Genomic DNA, 17,173 nt, shown 5'->3' with positions numbered 1-17,173 from the left:
AAACTTCTTTCAGGTCCATGTAAAATCTCCTCAGAAGATCTCACTAAACATAACATTCAGCTACTTTCATCTAATGACCAAAAAACTATTCCTGATAAAAATTATAAACATGGCACAGAAATAAGTGTTGTTTGCATGTCAGGATTTAGACGATCGACTAACGCAGCTTTGGTGCTCGAATGTTATGATGGGAAATTTAGGTATCCAAGGTGCTTCTCTGGAAGTAAGTATAATTTATTGTTTTAGATTAGAGATGAACTAATCAATTCTATCGATACGGAATAAGTCACAAATTTCCAAAAAAGTTTGGATTCTAACAAATCTTTTGTGATTTTGTTTTGGGTGAATAAAAGAGAGCATGAGAGTGAGCGCCTAGTATGCTACACTCGATTTCTAGAATGAAAATAGGTAAAAGGTCCAGCTTCTAAAAGGCAATACTTTATTCCAGCTGTAAAATTTCCATACACAGGACAATGGTACACGATCTAATACGTTTTGGACCCAATTGTCGCCGGTATTGGTGCTTATTCAGAGAGATTCTGTGAGTGGGTGAACTCCCTCCTTTAACCCCTTGTTCCATCTATCCCTGGTTATATTAAAGACACTAGAAGGGTCTTGCAATCCTTCACTGATTTTCAGTGGAATAGTTGTTTTATTTGGATTACTGCGGATGTAATCTCCTTATATACCAATATACCACATGATCAAGCCATAATAGCCCTTCAATGGTTCCGTCAGGTGTACAGTAACTATACATCGATACTCCAGGAATTCATTTGTATGTCTGTAGATTTTCTTATAAAACATAATTTTTTTATGTTTAATGATTAAAGGGATTCTGTCACCAAGTTTTAGGTTATAGAGATGCGGACATGCACGGCTAGATCGTCGCTAGCATGTCCGCAATATACCTGTCCTATAGGGCTGTGTTCTTTTATTTTCTTTAAAAAAGGATTTTAGAGATATGTAAATTTGTCTTGTAAGCCTTCCTGGTGAAGGCCACGCCCACCTGTGAAGGAGCCCAGCACCGCCTATGTCCACCGAATATCCTCCTTTCGTCACCGATAAATTGCCGTAATCTCGCGATGCGCGAGCTCGCGCATGTGCAGTGCCGGTATAGTGTTCCTTCCCTGTGCTGGCATCAGCCTCAGGTAAGGAACTGCGCATCGCAAGATTACGGCAATCTATCGGTGACGAAAGGAGGAGATTCGGAGGACATAGGCGATTAGGCGGTGCTGGGCTCCTTCACAGGCGGGCGTGGCTGGGTACCAGGAAGGTTCGTACAGACCCTTGGGCACCTTACAAGACTAATTTACATATCTATAAAATCCTTTTTTAAAGAAAATAAAAGCACACAGCCCTATAGGACAGGTATATTGCGGACATGCTAGCGGCAATCTAGCCGTGCATGTCCGTATCTCTATAGCCTAAAACTTGGTGACAGAATCCCTTTAATTTTATTTACAAGTTTCTGGAGTATCGATGGGAGCAAAATTCTCACCATCCATAGCTAACATCTACATGGCGTGGTGGGAAAGACAGTTCCTGTTTGTTGATTCTAACCCTTATTTCCATGCCATTAAATGGTCTGGAAGATATATTGATGACTTGCTGTTTGGGCAGATGATATTTCACATATATCAGCTTTTAAAAACGACCTCAATAGTTGCTTAAGCTCTCTCTCCTTTAGCCTACATTTTGATGTCAGTTCTATCTCCTTTTTGGATCTCAGGTTGACAGGTGATGATTTAAATTCAAGAGTATGCTCCATATAACGTATAGAAAGGAGACAACAGGTAATACTACACTTCTGGCAACATCTTGCCATCCACCTCATGTCACACGTAACATACCTAAGGGGGAATTAATTAGGGCGAAACTGAACTGCTCTGGCAGGGATACCTTTCTATTGGAGGCAGAGAGCATCAAACAGAGATTATGCCTGAGAAAATATACTGCACAGTCCCCTAGATAGACGCTCCCTAGTTTTGACTAATGAGACATCATCAAAGAAACAAAAGGAACAACATGTGATGGAATCTAAACATAGTCAAGTTACTTTCGTTACACAATATAGTGAGGAATACCGGGATATATGTAAAATTATAAAACGGTACTTGCCTGTTCTGAACTTTGACAGAGATTGGAGCACAACAGTGGGAGATGAAATAAGGGCTCTTTCACACTTGCGTTGTCCGGATACGGCGTGTACTCCATTTGCCGGAATTACACGCCGGATCCGGAAAAACGCAAGTGAACTGAAAGCATTTGAAGCGGGGGAGCAGTATACTTACAGTCCGTGCGGCTCCCGGGGCACTCCAGAATGACGTCAGAGCGCCCCATGCGCATGGATCACATGATCCATGCGATCACGTCATCCATGCGTGTGGGGCGCCCTGACGTCACTCTGGAGCGCCCGGGGAGTCGCACGGACGGTAAGTATACTGCTCCCCCGCTCCCCACTACACTTTACCATGGCTGCCAGGACTTTAGCGTCTTGGCAGCCATGGTAACCATTCAGAAAAAGCTAAACGTCGGATCCGGCAATGCGCCGAAACTACGTTTAGCTTAAGGCCGGATCCGGATTAATGCCTTTCAATGGGCATTAATTCCGGATCCGAACTTGCGGCAAGTGTTCAGGATTTTTGGCCGGAGCAAAAAGCGCAGCATGCTGCGGTATTTTCTCCGGCCAAAAAACGTTCCGGTCCGGAACTGAAGACATCCTGATGCATCCTGAACGGATTTCTCTCCATTCAGAATGCATTAGGATAAAACTGATCAGGATTCTTCCGGCATAGAGCCCCGACGACGGAACTCTATGCCGGAAGAAAAGAACGCAAGTGTGAAAGAGCCCTAAGATGTGTAGCCTGCAAAGCACCCAATCTAGGTCAAATGCTCAGCCTGAGTTTGTTCCGTAAACGCCCCATTCCAAAACCTACCTGGTTAAAACATAAATGCAACTATAAATGCGGTCAGAATAAATGAATTTGCTGCAATCACATGCTAATGGGTAAAACTTACACCTCTACCGCTAGTGAGAAGATTTACACTACGTGCAGAATTATTAGGCAAATGAGTATTTTGACCACATCATCCTCTTTATGCATGTTGTCTTACTCCAAGCTGTATAGGCTCGAAAGCCTACTACCAATTAAGCATATTAGGTGATGTGCATCTCTGTAATGAGAAGGGGTGTGGTCTAATGACATCAACACCCTTTATTAGGTGTGCATAATTATTAGGCAACTTCCTTTCCTTTGGCAAAATGGGTCAAAAGAAGGACTTGACAGGCTCAGAAAAGTCAAAAATAGTGAGATATCTTGCAGAGGGATGCAGCACTCTTAAAATTGCAAAGCTTCTGAAGCGTGATCATCGAACAATCAAGCGTTTCATTCAAAATAGTCAACAGGGTCGCAAGAAGCGTGTGGAAAAACCAAGGCGCAAAATAACTGCCCATGAACTGAGAAAAGTCAAGCGTGCAGCTGCCAAGATGCCACTTGCCACCAGTTTGGCCATATTTCAGAGCTGCAACATCACTGGAGTGCCCAAAAGCACAAGGTGTGCAATACTCAGAGACATGGCCAAGGTAAGAAAGGCTGAAAGACGACCACCACTGAACAAGACACACAAGCTGAAACGTCAAGACGGGGCCAAGAAATATCTCAAGACTGATTTTTCTAAGGTTTTATGGACTGATGAAATGAGAGTGAGTCTTGATGGGCCAGATGGATGGGCCCGTGGCTGGATTGATAAAGGGCAGAGAGCTCCAGTCCGACTCAGATGCCAGCAAGGTGGAGGTGGAGTACTGGTTTGGGCTTGTGGGGCCTTTTCGGGTTGAGGATGGAGTCAAGCTCAACTCCCAGTCCTACTGCCAGTTTCTGGAAGACACCTTCTTCAAGCAGTGGTACAGGAAGAAGTCTGCATCCTTCAAGAAAAACATGATTTTCATGCAGGACAATGCTCCATCACACGCGTCCAAGTACTCCACAGCGTGGCTGGCAAGAAAGGGTATAAAAGAAGAAAATCTAATGACATGGCCTCCTTGTTCACCTGATCTGAACCCCATTGAGAACCTGTGGTCCATCATCAAATGTGAGATTTACAAGGAGGGAAAACAGTACACCTCTCTGAACAGTGTCTGGGAGGCTGTGGTTGCTGCTGCACGCAATGTTGATGGTGAACAGATCAAAACACTGACAGAATCCATGGATGGCAGGCTTTTGAGTGTCCTTGCAAAGAAAGGTGGCTATATTGGTCACTGATTTGTTTTTGTTTTGTTTTTGAATGTCAGAAATGTATATTTGTGAATGTTGAGATGTTATATTGGTTTCACTGGTAAAAATAAATAATTGAAATGGGTATATATTTGTTTTTTGTTAAGTTGCCTAATAATTATGCACAGTAATAGTCACCTGCACACACAGATATCCCCCTAAAATAGCTAAAACTAAAAACAAACTAAAAACTACTTCCAAAAATATTCAGCTTTGATATTAATGAGTTTTTTGGGTTCATTGAGAACATGGTTGTTGTTCAATAATAAAATTAATCCTCAAAAATACAACTTGCCTAATAATTCTGCACTCCCTGTATAACATCAAGTCATATCTAAATTGTAATACAGAATATACCGTTTATCTTATCACATGTACAGCTTGTAATCTCCAATATGTGGGATGTACGTCCAATTTAATTAAAACAAGAGAACGTAGACATATCTGATATACCGTATCAAAAAACGCGAAATGTGTCTGCAGTAAGTACACACTTCGCCGTGGTACATCATGGTAGTGCGTCCAACTTGATTGTTCAGGGAATAGAAAGGGTCACTGGACCAAGAGGTTTGCTGTTCCGGTCAATTCCACTAGCTGCTGTTGGATACTGGAAGTTGGGGCTCACTGTTCTGTAATGCTGCAGAACCCCAAGCAATCAGGCAAAGATTTGAACAAACGTGGATTTATTGAAAACACAGTAGTAAAGTCCAAGCCAGAAAATCATACAGAAATAACGTAGTCCAAATAATAACCTCTGTGGGGAGTCCGTGAAACCAGGTACCTAAGGATGAGACGGTGAAGTATCCATGGTCCGATCCGAGGCCATACACGGTGCAACTGTAGAGCAGAGACGAGGTTTCCAGAGGCATTCACTAGATGAAGACACACAGAGTTAATGCATAGATCAAACTTAGTGAATATGAACCAGCATACTCCCAGGTTGTAGAGACCACAGTGAGCATTGATCAGCCAGGGAGATCACCTTTTAAACACCTGCTGGCCAATCACAGAGTGCTGCTTGTCAGGACCCGTCTAACAGAGATCACCTTGACGTACGGCAGATGGGCTCAGATGGTTTTGTACAAAATGCATTGGCCAAGCATCTCACTTTATAAATAAGCGTAGCATTAGCACTAAAATTTTTGTGACTATAGCATTGTTGTACTTTATCTGATTTGCAGGGTGCTGCTGCATTGTCTTTTTATGATCCTACTCATTAGCTGTGCAGCAAATCCCTACTCAACTTTGAATTTGTGCACAGGTGCTTTACCTGCCAGTGGCCGACGTAGCGCATAAGACGCACGCACACTCGGCCGTGCATTCCTTTGCGAATCACCCCTCGGGCGTGCACGCGGACGCCTAACCGACTCTGTATGGGCACGGGATCGCGCCAGCATGGACACTGGAACCCGCAGGAGACACCAGAGGCAGGACCGGCCGCAACGTATTGCCATTAGCCCGGCAAGTCTGCCCCTGGGATCCCCGCGGCCCTCCCCTCCAGTGCCATGCGTACTCTCCACCGTATCTGCCCGCAAGGGAACAGGAACCGCAGACTCCCTTACAATCAGTGAGAAATACACTGCCCTTTTTATTTATTGCTATTCATGTATAGCTTAATTCTTAGTTTCTTTACTTTTCTGCACATATGCGGCTAATATTCTCTTGGGAATCTGGTCTGATCCTTTTTCCCACCCCGGGTGAACCACGGGATCTAATCCTCTGCTTGGATTGGTTTTACGGGGGTTTATTTGGAGTGGGATTTTAAGGTGCACTTGTCATGAGTAAGGACCGTAATCTCTGGGTCTGAAACACGTAGATTGTGTACCATTGTCCTGTGTATGGAAATTTTACCGCTGGAATAAAGAATTATTTTTTAGAAGCTGGAGCTTTCACCTATTTTCATTCTGCAAGTTGTACAGCCGATTCCAGGCTGTGTCTGTGCTTCTTGATTGCCGGGTACAGGTGAGCGCTGCCTACTTTCTGTTTGATATATATACACTCCTACTTTCTGTTTGATATATATACACTAGATTTCTGGTCAATATATACCTGTTGTCTGGGGGTATTCTTTCTCATTATGGAGAGTACTTAGTATGCATAGTATGTGTTCATGGTATTGTAGGCCAGGCAATGCTCCTCTGGGTTTGTGGGAAAGATATTCAAATTAGCTTTCCTAAGCCTATCTGATGCCAGTAGATGTAAGATGTGCTAATTTGCTTATATTTTTCCCAAAAACCCAGAAGAGCATTGACTGGCTTACAATACTTCTCATGCATACTCAACACCTTCCATAGGCACAAATAGTAGCCCAACCAAGGCAGATTAGGCAGCCAAACAAATTTTCTTTGTTCAGTGCTGCTAAAGAGTATTTACCTAGAAAAAGCTGGGTTGAGAATAAAAAAATGACATGAGACACTTAGGCCCCTTACAGACGAGCGTGTGCGGATTAGGTCCGGATGCGTTGCGGATGCATTCAGGAAAACTAGCGCGATTTCGCAAGCAAGTACATTCAGTTTTGTTTGCGATCGCTTTCAGTTGTTCCATTTTTATCGCGCAAGTGCAATGTAATTTAATGCATTTTGCATGCACGTGATAAAAAACTGAATGTTTACAAACAACATCTCTTAGCAACCATCCATGAAAATCGCATCGCATCCGCACTTGCTTGCGGATGCAATGCGATTTTCACGAAGCCCCATTCACTTCTATGGGGCCAGCGATTTTCACGCAATGCACAAGTGATGCGTGAAAACCAACGCACATGTACAAACCGGATTCCAAAAAAGTTGGGACACTATACAAATCGTGAATAAAAACTGAATGCAATGATGTGGAGGTGCCAACTTCTAATATTTTATTCAGAATAGAACATAAATCACGGAACAAAAGTTTAAACTGAGAAAATGTACCATTTTAAGGGGAAAATATGTTGAATCAGAATTTCATTGTGTCAACAAATCCCAAAAAAGTTGGGACAAGGCCATTTTCACCACTGTGTGGCATCTCCCCTTCTTCTTACAACACTCAACAGACGTCTGGGGACCGAGGAGACCAGTTTCTCAAGTTTAGAAATAGGAATGCTCTCCCATTCTTGTCTAATACAGGCCTCTAACTGTTCAATCGTCTTGGGCCTTCTTTGTTGCACCTTCCTCTTTATGATGCGCCAAATGTTCTCTATAGGTGAAAGATCTGGACTGCAGACTGGCCATTTCAGTACCCGGATCCTTCTCCTACACAGCCATGATGTTGTGATTGATGCAGAATGTGGTCTGGCATTATCTTGTTAAAAAATGCAGGGTCTTCCCTGAAAGAGATGACGTCTGGATGGGAGCATATGTTGTTCTAGAACCTGAATATATTTTTCTGCATTGATGGTGCCTTTCCAGACATGCAAGCTGCCCATGCCACACGCACTCATGCAACCCCATACCATCAGAGATGCAGGCTTCTGAACTGAGCGTTGATAACAACTTGGGTTGTCCTTGTCCTCTTTGGTCCGGATGACATTGCGTCCCAGATTTCCAAAAAGAACTTTGAATCGTGACTCGTCTGACCACAGAACAGTCTTCCATTTTGCCACACTCCATTTTAAATGATCCCTGGCCCAGTGAAAACACCTGAGCTTGTGGATCTTGCTTAGAAATGGCTTCTTCTTTGCACTGTAGAGTTTCAGCTGGCAACGGGGGATGGCACGGTGGATTGTGTTCACTGACAATGGTTTCTGGAAGTATTCCTGAGCCCATTCTGTGATTTCCTTTACAGTAGCATTCCTGTTTGTGGTGCAGTGTCGTTTAAGGGCCCGGAGATCACGGGCATCCAGTATGGTTTTACGGCCTTGACCCTTAAGCACAGAGATTGTTCCAGATTCTCTGAATCTTCGGATGATGTTATGCACCGTTGATGATAGATGCAAAGTCTTTGCAATTTTTCGCTGGGTAACACCTTTCTGATATTGCTCCACTATCTTTCTGCGCAACATTGTGGGAATTGGTGATCCTCTACCCATCTTGGCTTCTGAGAGACACTGCCACTCTGAGAAGCTCTTTTTATACCCAATCATGTTTCCAATTGACCTAATTAGTGTTAATTGGTCTTCCATCTCTTCGTTATGCTCAAATTTACTTTTTACAGCCTCTTATTGCTACTTGTCCCAACTTTTTGGGGATTTGTTGACACCGTGAAAATTGGAATCAACGTATTTTTCCTTTAAAATAGTACATTTACTCGGATTAAACGTTTGATCTGTCATCTACGTTCTATTACAAATAAAATATTGACATTTGCCATCTCCACATCATTGCATTCAGTTTTTATCCACAATTTGTTTAGTGTCCCAACTTTTTTGGAATCCGGTTTGTACACAGGCCCATTGAAATGAATTGATCCAGATTCCATGCGGGTGCAATGCGTTCGCATCACGCATTGCACCCGCACAGAATACTCGCTCGTGTGAAAGGGGTCTTAGGGTCAGAGTTATTAAGACCAGTGATTTAGATGTTGGTCTTAATAATGTCTGTGCTGCTGGAGGAAGAGGCAAAGTTATGTGGACACACAGGCCTCTACATAACTTTGGCACTTCCTCAAGCAGGAGATGTGGCAATCTAAAATCTACACCAGCTCCCTGGTGTCCAAAATAATGAATGAGACGAGCCTGCTGGTTTACCCTCTTCCCCACCCACATCACACACCCTATTTTTAGACCTGTCGGCAAAGTAACGCGAGTGGGGAATAGTCGCAGATTTGTTTCTCATTATGGTTTGTAACAAAATCTGCAACTGATATACACCACAAAAGTGGCTTGCATTTCTCTTTTCCAGAAAACATTTGCACAGCTATGGATAAAAAACATCTTGTTATAATAAAGGACCGATTAAACAGTTTGAGTTTACCACCAGGGGAAAGTTTTATTATGAAAAAGCACTGATTAAATAGTTTGAGGCTGCCACCCGGTGAAAATCTTATTAAAAAGTACTGATTGAACATATTGAGGCTACCACCCAGAAACCCAGAGCAGCATACTAGACTCTCTCTTAGCTGGAGCCCTTACAAAGGCTTCTTGTACTACCATGTACTGAAGCATTCCAGGCCTTACCTGATACAGGGTCTGATAAGTGAAGTGTTAGTGTAAAACTATTGCAGTGTATTGTACCAATCATCAGACCACTGGATTTTCAAGACTCCAAGTGGGATTTAAAAAAAAAAGTTAAAAAAGGGAAGAAAAGTTATAAAAAGCCTTTTCTCCTATGGGCACATTTAAAATTTGTTATAAAATAAAAAATAACTGAAACTGCATATAACAACGTCCATAACAACTTGATTTATAAAAGGATCATGTTACTTATCCCATGTGATGAACAGCATAAAAAACGTAATAAATGACGGAATTGCGTTTTTTTTTAACCTCAAAATGATACCAATAAAATGTAAAGACCATCCAATGAAAAAAACAAGCCCTGACACATCTACATTGACAAAAAAAATATAAAAAAGTTATAGGTCTTAAATATGGTGATATAAAAACAAATGAGTTTAAAATGTAAATAAAAAAAATGTATAAAAATGATTTAATGATGCAAAAGTAGGGATACATACTAAGGCTACTTTCACACTCCCGTTTGGTGCGGATCCGTCATGGATCTGCACAAACGCATCCTTTCAGATAATACATCCGCATGCATCCGTTCAGAACAGATCTGTTTGTATTATCTTTAACACAGCCAAGACGGATCCGTCTTGAACACCATTGAAAGTCAATGGGGGACGGATCCGTTTTATATTGTGCCAGATTGTGTCCGTGAAAACGGATCCGTCCCCATTGACTTACATTTTGTGTCAGGACGAATCCGTTTGGCTCAGTTTCGTCAAGCAGCGTTTTGGTGTCCGCCTCCAAAGCGGAATGGAGGCAGAACGGAGACAATCTGATGCATTCTGAGCGGATCCTTATCCATTCATAATGCATTAAGGGCAAAACTGATCCGTTTTGGACCCCTTGTGAGAGGCCTGAATGGATCTCACAAAAACGGAAACCAAAATGCCAGTGTGAAAGCAGCCTAATATGGTATTGCCATATCAACCCACAAAATACAGTTGTCACATCATATATAGCACATGGTGATTCCCATAAAAACTGTGATTTGCAATTTTTTTCCTACCTCACCTTCCAAAAAACTGCCATACAGTGGTCATGCAGGAGACTTCTTCTGAAAGACCACTTTTTTAAGGTGGAGCATCAGATGGCTGTAGCATTAGGCACTGAGAAACCAAAAAGGATCTCCAATTGTGTTAACCCCTTAGCAGCCACTGTAAATAGTGATTGCAACATCTATGGTGTTTTACAAAGGCTGGTAATTCCCTCTCTCACCACCAACTTCCCAAAACATAGTGAGGGAGCAAAGCTTTACTATGGGAGCTGAAGGTCTAACAAAGACTAGTTTACTATAAGAGTTATTTTCTTACTGTGTCATGCCAGAAGTATGAACTAATAGGTTCCCTCTTGGTAAGCTAATAAAGCTTTAACCACCTGCCATCTGGGCCATTTGCCCCCTTCCTGACCAGGCCAAATTTTGCAAAACTGACATATCTCACTTTATGTGGTAATAACTTTGGAACGCCTTTATTTATCCAAGTCATTCAGAGATAGTTTTCTCGTGACACATTGTACTTCATGATAGTCATAAATTTGAGTCAAAATATTTCACCTTTATTTATGAAAAAATCGCAAATTTACCCAAAAATTTGAAAAATTTGCAATTTTCTAAATTTCAATTTCTTTGCTTTTAAAACAGAAAGTGATACCTCATAAAATATTTATTATTTAACATTCCCCATATGTCTACTTTATGTTGGCATCATTTTGGAAATGTCATTTTATTTTTTTAGGACGTTAGAAGGCTTAGAAGTTTAGAAGCAATTCTTCAAATTTTTAAGAAAATTGGCAAAACCCACTTTTTAAGGACCAGTTCAGGTCTGAAGTCACTTTGTGGGGCTTACATAGTGGATACCCCCATAAATGACCCCATTGTAGAAACTACACCCCTCAAGGTATTCAAAACCGATTTTACAAACTTTGTTAACCCTTTAGGCGTTCCACAAGAATTAAAGGAAAATGGAGATCAAATTTTAAAATTTCACTTTTTGGGCAGATTTTCCATTTTAATCAATTTTTTTCTTTAACACATCGATGGTTAACAGCCAAACAAAACTCAATATTTATTACCCAGATTCTGCGGTTTACAGAAACACCCCACATGTGGTCAGAAACTGCTGTATGGGCACACGGCAGGGCGCAGAAGAAAAGGAACTCCACATGGTTTTTAGATGCCATGTCCCATTTGAAGCCCCCTGATGCACCCTTACAGTAGAAACTCCCAAGAAGTGACCCCATTTTGGAAACTAGGGGATAAGGTGCCAGTTTTATTAGTACTATTTTTGGGTACATATGATTTTTTGATCATTCATTATAACACTTTATGGGGCAAGGTGACCAAAAAATTGGTTGTTTTAGCACAGTTTCTATTTATTTATTTTTACAGCGTTCACCTGAGGGGTTCAGTCAAGTGACATTTTTATAGAGCAGATCGTTACGGACGTGGCAATACCTAATATGTATACTTTTTCTCATTTATTAAAGTTTTACACAATAATAGCATTTTTGAAACAAAAAATTATGTTTTAATGTGTTCATGTTCTGAGAGCTATAGTTTTTTTATTTTTTGAGAGATTTTCTTATGTAGGGGCTCATTTTTTGTGGGATGAGGTGACGGTTTTATTGGTACTATTTTGTGGGACATACGCGTTTTTGATCACTTGGTGTTGCACCTTTTGTGATGCAAGGTGACAAAAATTGCTTGTTTTGACACAGTTTTTTTTTTTTTTTTTTTACGGTGTTCACCTGAGGGGTTAGGTCATGTGATATTTTTATAGAGCTGGTTTTTACGGACGCGGCAATACCTAATATGTATACTTTTTTTTATTTTTTCTATTTTTAACTTTTTTTTTCCATTCCTTACTTGGGGACTTTTTTTTTTTTACATGTGAAACTTTTTTTAATTTTTTTATTTTCAACCTTTTATTTTTATTTTTTTTATTTTACACTTTTCGTCCCCCATAAGGTCATACAAGACCTCTGGGGGACATTTACTTCACTTTTTTTTTTTTTTTTTCACTGTTGATTTCTCCTGTAACTGGGGCTGACATAGTAGCCCCAGTTACAGGACAAATGCACCTCCAGAGAGGCTGTACAGCAGCAATCCAGCGCTGTACAGCCTCAGAGCAGGGCTGATCGAGGTCTCTGAGAGACCTCACACAGCCCCTGCACTCTCCGGTCACGGCGGTCACATGACCGCCGGGCCGGAACAGGAAGCGCATATGCAGCGTGTATGCAGCGATCCGGAAGGCAGGGACACCTGGGCACTGTCCCTGCCTTGTCTTAGGGTTGCCCTGCTGTCACTGACAGCGGGCAACCCGATCAGCAGCTGCACGATTAGCGTGCAGCTGCACTTTCTGAACGGACGTTCTGGAACGTCCGTTCAGAAATAGACGTCCACCCATAGGACGTTTATATCCTATGGGCGGACGTGAAGCGGTTAAAATACTATGGATTTCAAAGCATTGTGGAATCAATAATAGAATTTGTGCTGCAAGTCCCCTAGACGACAAAAAAAAATTATACAAATTATTTAAACTGGAGAAGAGCGAATTTCAGGTCCGATTTTAACAAATCAGTCGACATATTCTTTTTAGGTACAAATATATATAAACAGAAAGTCACATTTCTTCTCCTGAAAAGTTGTGTATGACATTTTGAGGTTTTCTTGGTCTGTATCCAAACCATTTCAAGCTATTTAACACCAAAACAGCATTCGTAGTGTCCAAGTGACAGAGACAGATATGACTATAGGTAAACGGATGGTTGACAGTGTTAACAAGCAGCCTGTTTAACCCCTTCACAACATGTGACATATTACATCACATGTTGGGTCTTTAAAAATGTCTTCTGCTCCAGAGTTTCACAGAGCACACACCCAAGTATAAGGCCTGCTATCAGCAGTATTTCTGACAGATGCAATGGTCAAATGTGCCCACGGCATCTGAGAAACTGAAAACCCAAAAGCATGCGCTTCACAGGCAGGAGTGTCTTCTCTGAGCGGAGATCGGGGAATGAGTTCTAGCGTATTAATAAGTAAATAAATAAATATATAAGTTAAAAAAAGTTTTAAAAATATAAAAAAATACAATTCACCCTCTTTTCCCAAAATCAAAATAAATAATAAAAAAATGAATATGATAGGTACTGTCACGTTCTATAACACTCAAATTAGTAAAATATTAAAAAAGTTATCCTATACGTTGAATTAAACAAAATGAATATAGCTGACTTGCTGTTTTTTTCATCACTTCCCCAAGCTAATTAAATAAGTGATGAAAAGGTATAAATAAAAACGAAAGATCGTACCGCAAAAAATTAGCTCTCACACAGCTCCATAGACATACCTGTAAATGTAATGGGGTCAGAATATGACGATGAAAAGAAAAAATAGTTTTTTCCAAAGATTTTATTTAATTTTTTCAGTATTAAAACACAAAAAACTATACAAATGTGGTATCACCATCATCATACTGACCCAGAGAATGAAGAGCACAAGTCAGTTTTATCACATAGTGAACACCATAAAAATAAAATACATAAAACTGTGGCGGATTTGCATTTTTGTCCAATTCCACCACATTTTAAATGTTTTCCAGCTTTCCACTACAGCTTATGCAATGTTAAATTGTGCAGTTAGAAAGTACAACTTGTACCACAAAAAACAATTCCTCATATGGCTATGTGAATGGAAAAATGAAAAAGCTATGACTCCAAGAAGACAGGGAGTGACAAACGAAAATGCAAAAATGGAAAACCACTTCATTAGCAAAGGATTCAAAATACACTGCATGGTGTATTATTCTTAAAGTAACCCTTTCCCGACATCCACCATATGACATGCATGTACATCTGATGTTGGGTCTTTAAACAAGGCACTCGCTCCACAGTTAGTGCCGGCAGGTGGTAGCATTGAACTGTGATATAATGATTTCTATATAGAATAATGGAGCAAATTCCTATAGTCTATCCAAGTTGCAATCTGATGATTGCAAGTTGTGGTCCAATTGGAGGCCTAAAAAAAAGCTAATATATATATATATATATATATATATATATATATATATATATATATATACACTCACCTAAAGAATTATTAGGAACACCTGTTCTATTTCTCATTAATGCAATTATCTAGTCAACCAATCACATGGCAGTTGCTTCAATGCATTTAGGGGTGTGGTCCTCGTCAAGACAATCTCCTGAACTCCAAACTGAATGTCAGAATGGGAAAGAAAGGTGATTTAAGCAATTTTGAGTGTGGCATGGTTGTTGGTGCCAGATGAGCCGGTCTGAGTATTTCACAATCTGCTCAGTTACTGGGATTTTCACGCACAACCATTTCTAGGGTTTACAAAGAATGGTGTGAAAAGGGAAAAACATCCAGTATGCGGCAGTCCTGTGGGCAAAAATGCCTTGTGGATGCTAGAGGTCAGAGGAGAATGGGTCGACTGATTCAAGCTGATAGAAGAGCAACGTTGACTGAAATAACCACTCGTTACAACCGAGGTTTGCAGCAAAGCATTTGTGAAGCCACAACACACACAACCTTGAGGCGGATGGGCTACAACAGCAGAAGACCCCACCGGGTACCACTCATCTCCACTACAAATAGGAAAAAGAGGCTACAATTTCCAAAATTGGACTGTTGAAGACTGGAAAAATGTTGCCTGGTCTGATGAGTCTCGATTTCTGTTGAGACATTCAAATGGTAGAGTCCGAATTTGGCGTAAACAGAATGAGAACATGTATCTATCCTCTGATGGCTACTTCCAGCAGGATAATGCACCATGTCACAAAAAGCTCGAATCATTTCAAATTGGTTTCTTGAACATGACAATGAGTTCACTGTACTAAAATGGCCCCCACAGTCACCAGATCTCAACCCAATAGAGCATCTTTGGGATGTGGTGGAACGGGAGCTTCGTGCCCTGGATGTGCATGCCTCAAATCTCCATCAACTGCAAGATGCTATCCTATCAATATGGGCCAACATTTCTAAAGAATGCTATCAGCACCTTGTTAAATCAATTCCACGTAGAATTAAGGCAGTTCTGAAGGCAAAAGGGGGTCCAACACCGTATTAGTATGGTGTTCCTAATAATTCTTTAGGTGAGTGTATATATATATATATAACAATTCAAATCACCCCTTTTCCCCAAAATAAAAATAAATGAACAATAAAAAAAAATAATAGGCATCATCGCTTGCGTAAAATCCCTGTACTATTAAAATAAAAAAATAAAAAATAAAAAATTATCCTATATGGTGAATGGTGTAACAGAAAAAAAAAGTCATACACACCCCAAAATGGTATTTGCAAAAATTACAGTAACTAAAAACTAAGAAAACTAAGTGGTAGAATAAAGTAAGATTGTTATTTTTACCACATGGTAAAGAGTAAACATAATAATAAAAAAAATACAATAATATTTTGAGGGGCTTATTGCCTCCTATATCAATATATTATAATATATACCGTATATATTATTTTTCTGCCGATCGTCTTGTACAGGGGCTAGTTTTTTGCAGGAAGAGTTGGCGTTTTTATTGGTATCATTTTTGGGTATATATGATTTTTTGATTATTCATTATTACACTTTATGGGGCAAAGTTACCAAAAATTGGTTGTTATAGCACAGTTTTTATTTATTTATTTTCACAACCTCCACCTGAGGGGTTAAGTCATGTGATGTTTTTATAGAGCAGATTGTTACGGACATGGCAATACCTAATATGTATACTTTTATTTATTTAAGTTTTACACAATAATAGCATTTTTGAAACCAAAAAAATGATATTTTAGTGTCTTCATAGTCTGAGAGTCATAGCTTTTTTTATTTTTTGACCTATTGTCTTAGTAAGGGTCTTATTTTTGGCAGTATGGGGTGACAGTTTGATTGGTACTATTTTTGGGGTCATATACGTCTTTTTGATCGCTTGGTGTTGCACTTTATGTGATGTTAGGTGACAAAAAATGGCTTTTTTGGCACTGTTTTTATTATTATTATTTTTTACGGTGTTCATCTGAGTGGTTAGGTCATGTGATATTTTTATAGAGCAGGTTGTTACGGATGCGGCAATACCTAATATGTATACTTTATTTTATTTATTTCACTTTAACACAGTAATAGCATTTTTGAAACAAAAAAATTATGTTTTAATGTCTCCATGTTCTGAGAGCTATATATTTTTTTATTTTTTGAGTGATTTTTTTCAATGTAGGGGCTCATTTTGAGTGGGATGAGGTGACGGTTTTATTGGTACCATTTTGTGGGACATACGCCTTTTTGATCACTTGGTGTTGCACTTTTTGTGATGTAAGGTGACAAAAATGGCTTTTTTTGACAGTTTTTATTTTTTATGGTGTATATCGGACTGGGTGGTTTATGTGATATATTTATAGAGACGACCATCACAGATGCGGAAATACCAAATATGTCTATTTTGTAAAAAAAAATTATATTTTTAATTTTTTTTTTAATTACTTGGGGGATTTTTTTTTTTTTTACACGTGAAACCTTTCATTCTTTTTTTTTTTTAAAACACTTTATTTATTTATTTTTTATTTTACACTTTGCGTCTCCCATAAGGTCATACAAGACATCTGGGGGACATTTAACTTCACTTTTTTTTTTTCACTATTGATTTCACCTATAACTGGGGCGGACATAGTAGCCCCAGTTACAGGGGAAATACACCCCCCAGAGAGGCTGTACAGCATTATACAGTGCTGTACAGCCTCAGTGCAGGG

The 17,173-nt window shown here is 40.0% G+C and overlaps 1 protein-coding gene across 9 annotated transcripts in view; it reads left to right on the top strand.

Moving 5' to 3' along the window:
* CFH (complement factor H) overlaps positions 1-17,173 on the top strand; it is a 1,589,177-nt gene that overhangs the window by 1,225,543 nt on the left and 346,461 nt on the right. For 6 of the 9 annotated variants that reach the window (XM_040407275.1, XM_040407278.1, XM_040407279.1 and 3 more), the window contains one exon: positions 14-223. The exons of the other annotated variants lie outside the window; for them this stretch is intronic. In XM_040407275.1, coding sequence (XP_040263209.1) covers positions 14-223 — 210 coding nt within the window. The remainder of the gene's footprint in view (positions 1-13; positions 224-17,173) is intronic. 9 annotated transcript variants of the gene reach the window in all.

Source organism: Bufo bufo, chromosome 9, assembly GCF_905171765.1.
Source record: "Bufo bufo chromosome 9, aBufBuf1.1, whole genome shotgun sequence".
In the NCBI taxonomy this organism is placed as follows: Eukaryota; Metazoa; Chordata; class Amphibia; order Anura; family Bufonidae; genus Bufo; species Bufo bufo.
Note: the sequence above shows the minus strand (reverse complement) of the source record. Positions and strands in the feature narration are given on the sequence as shown.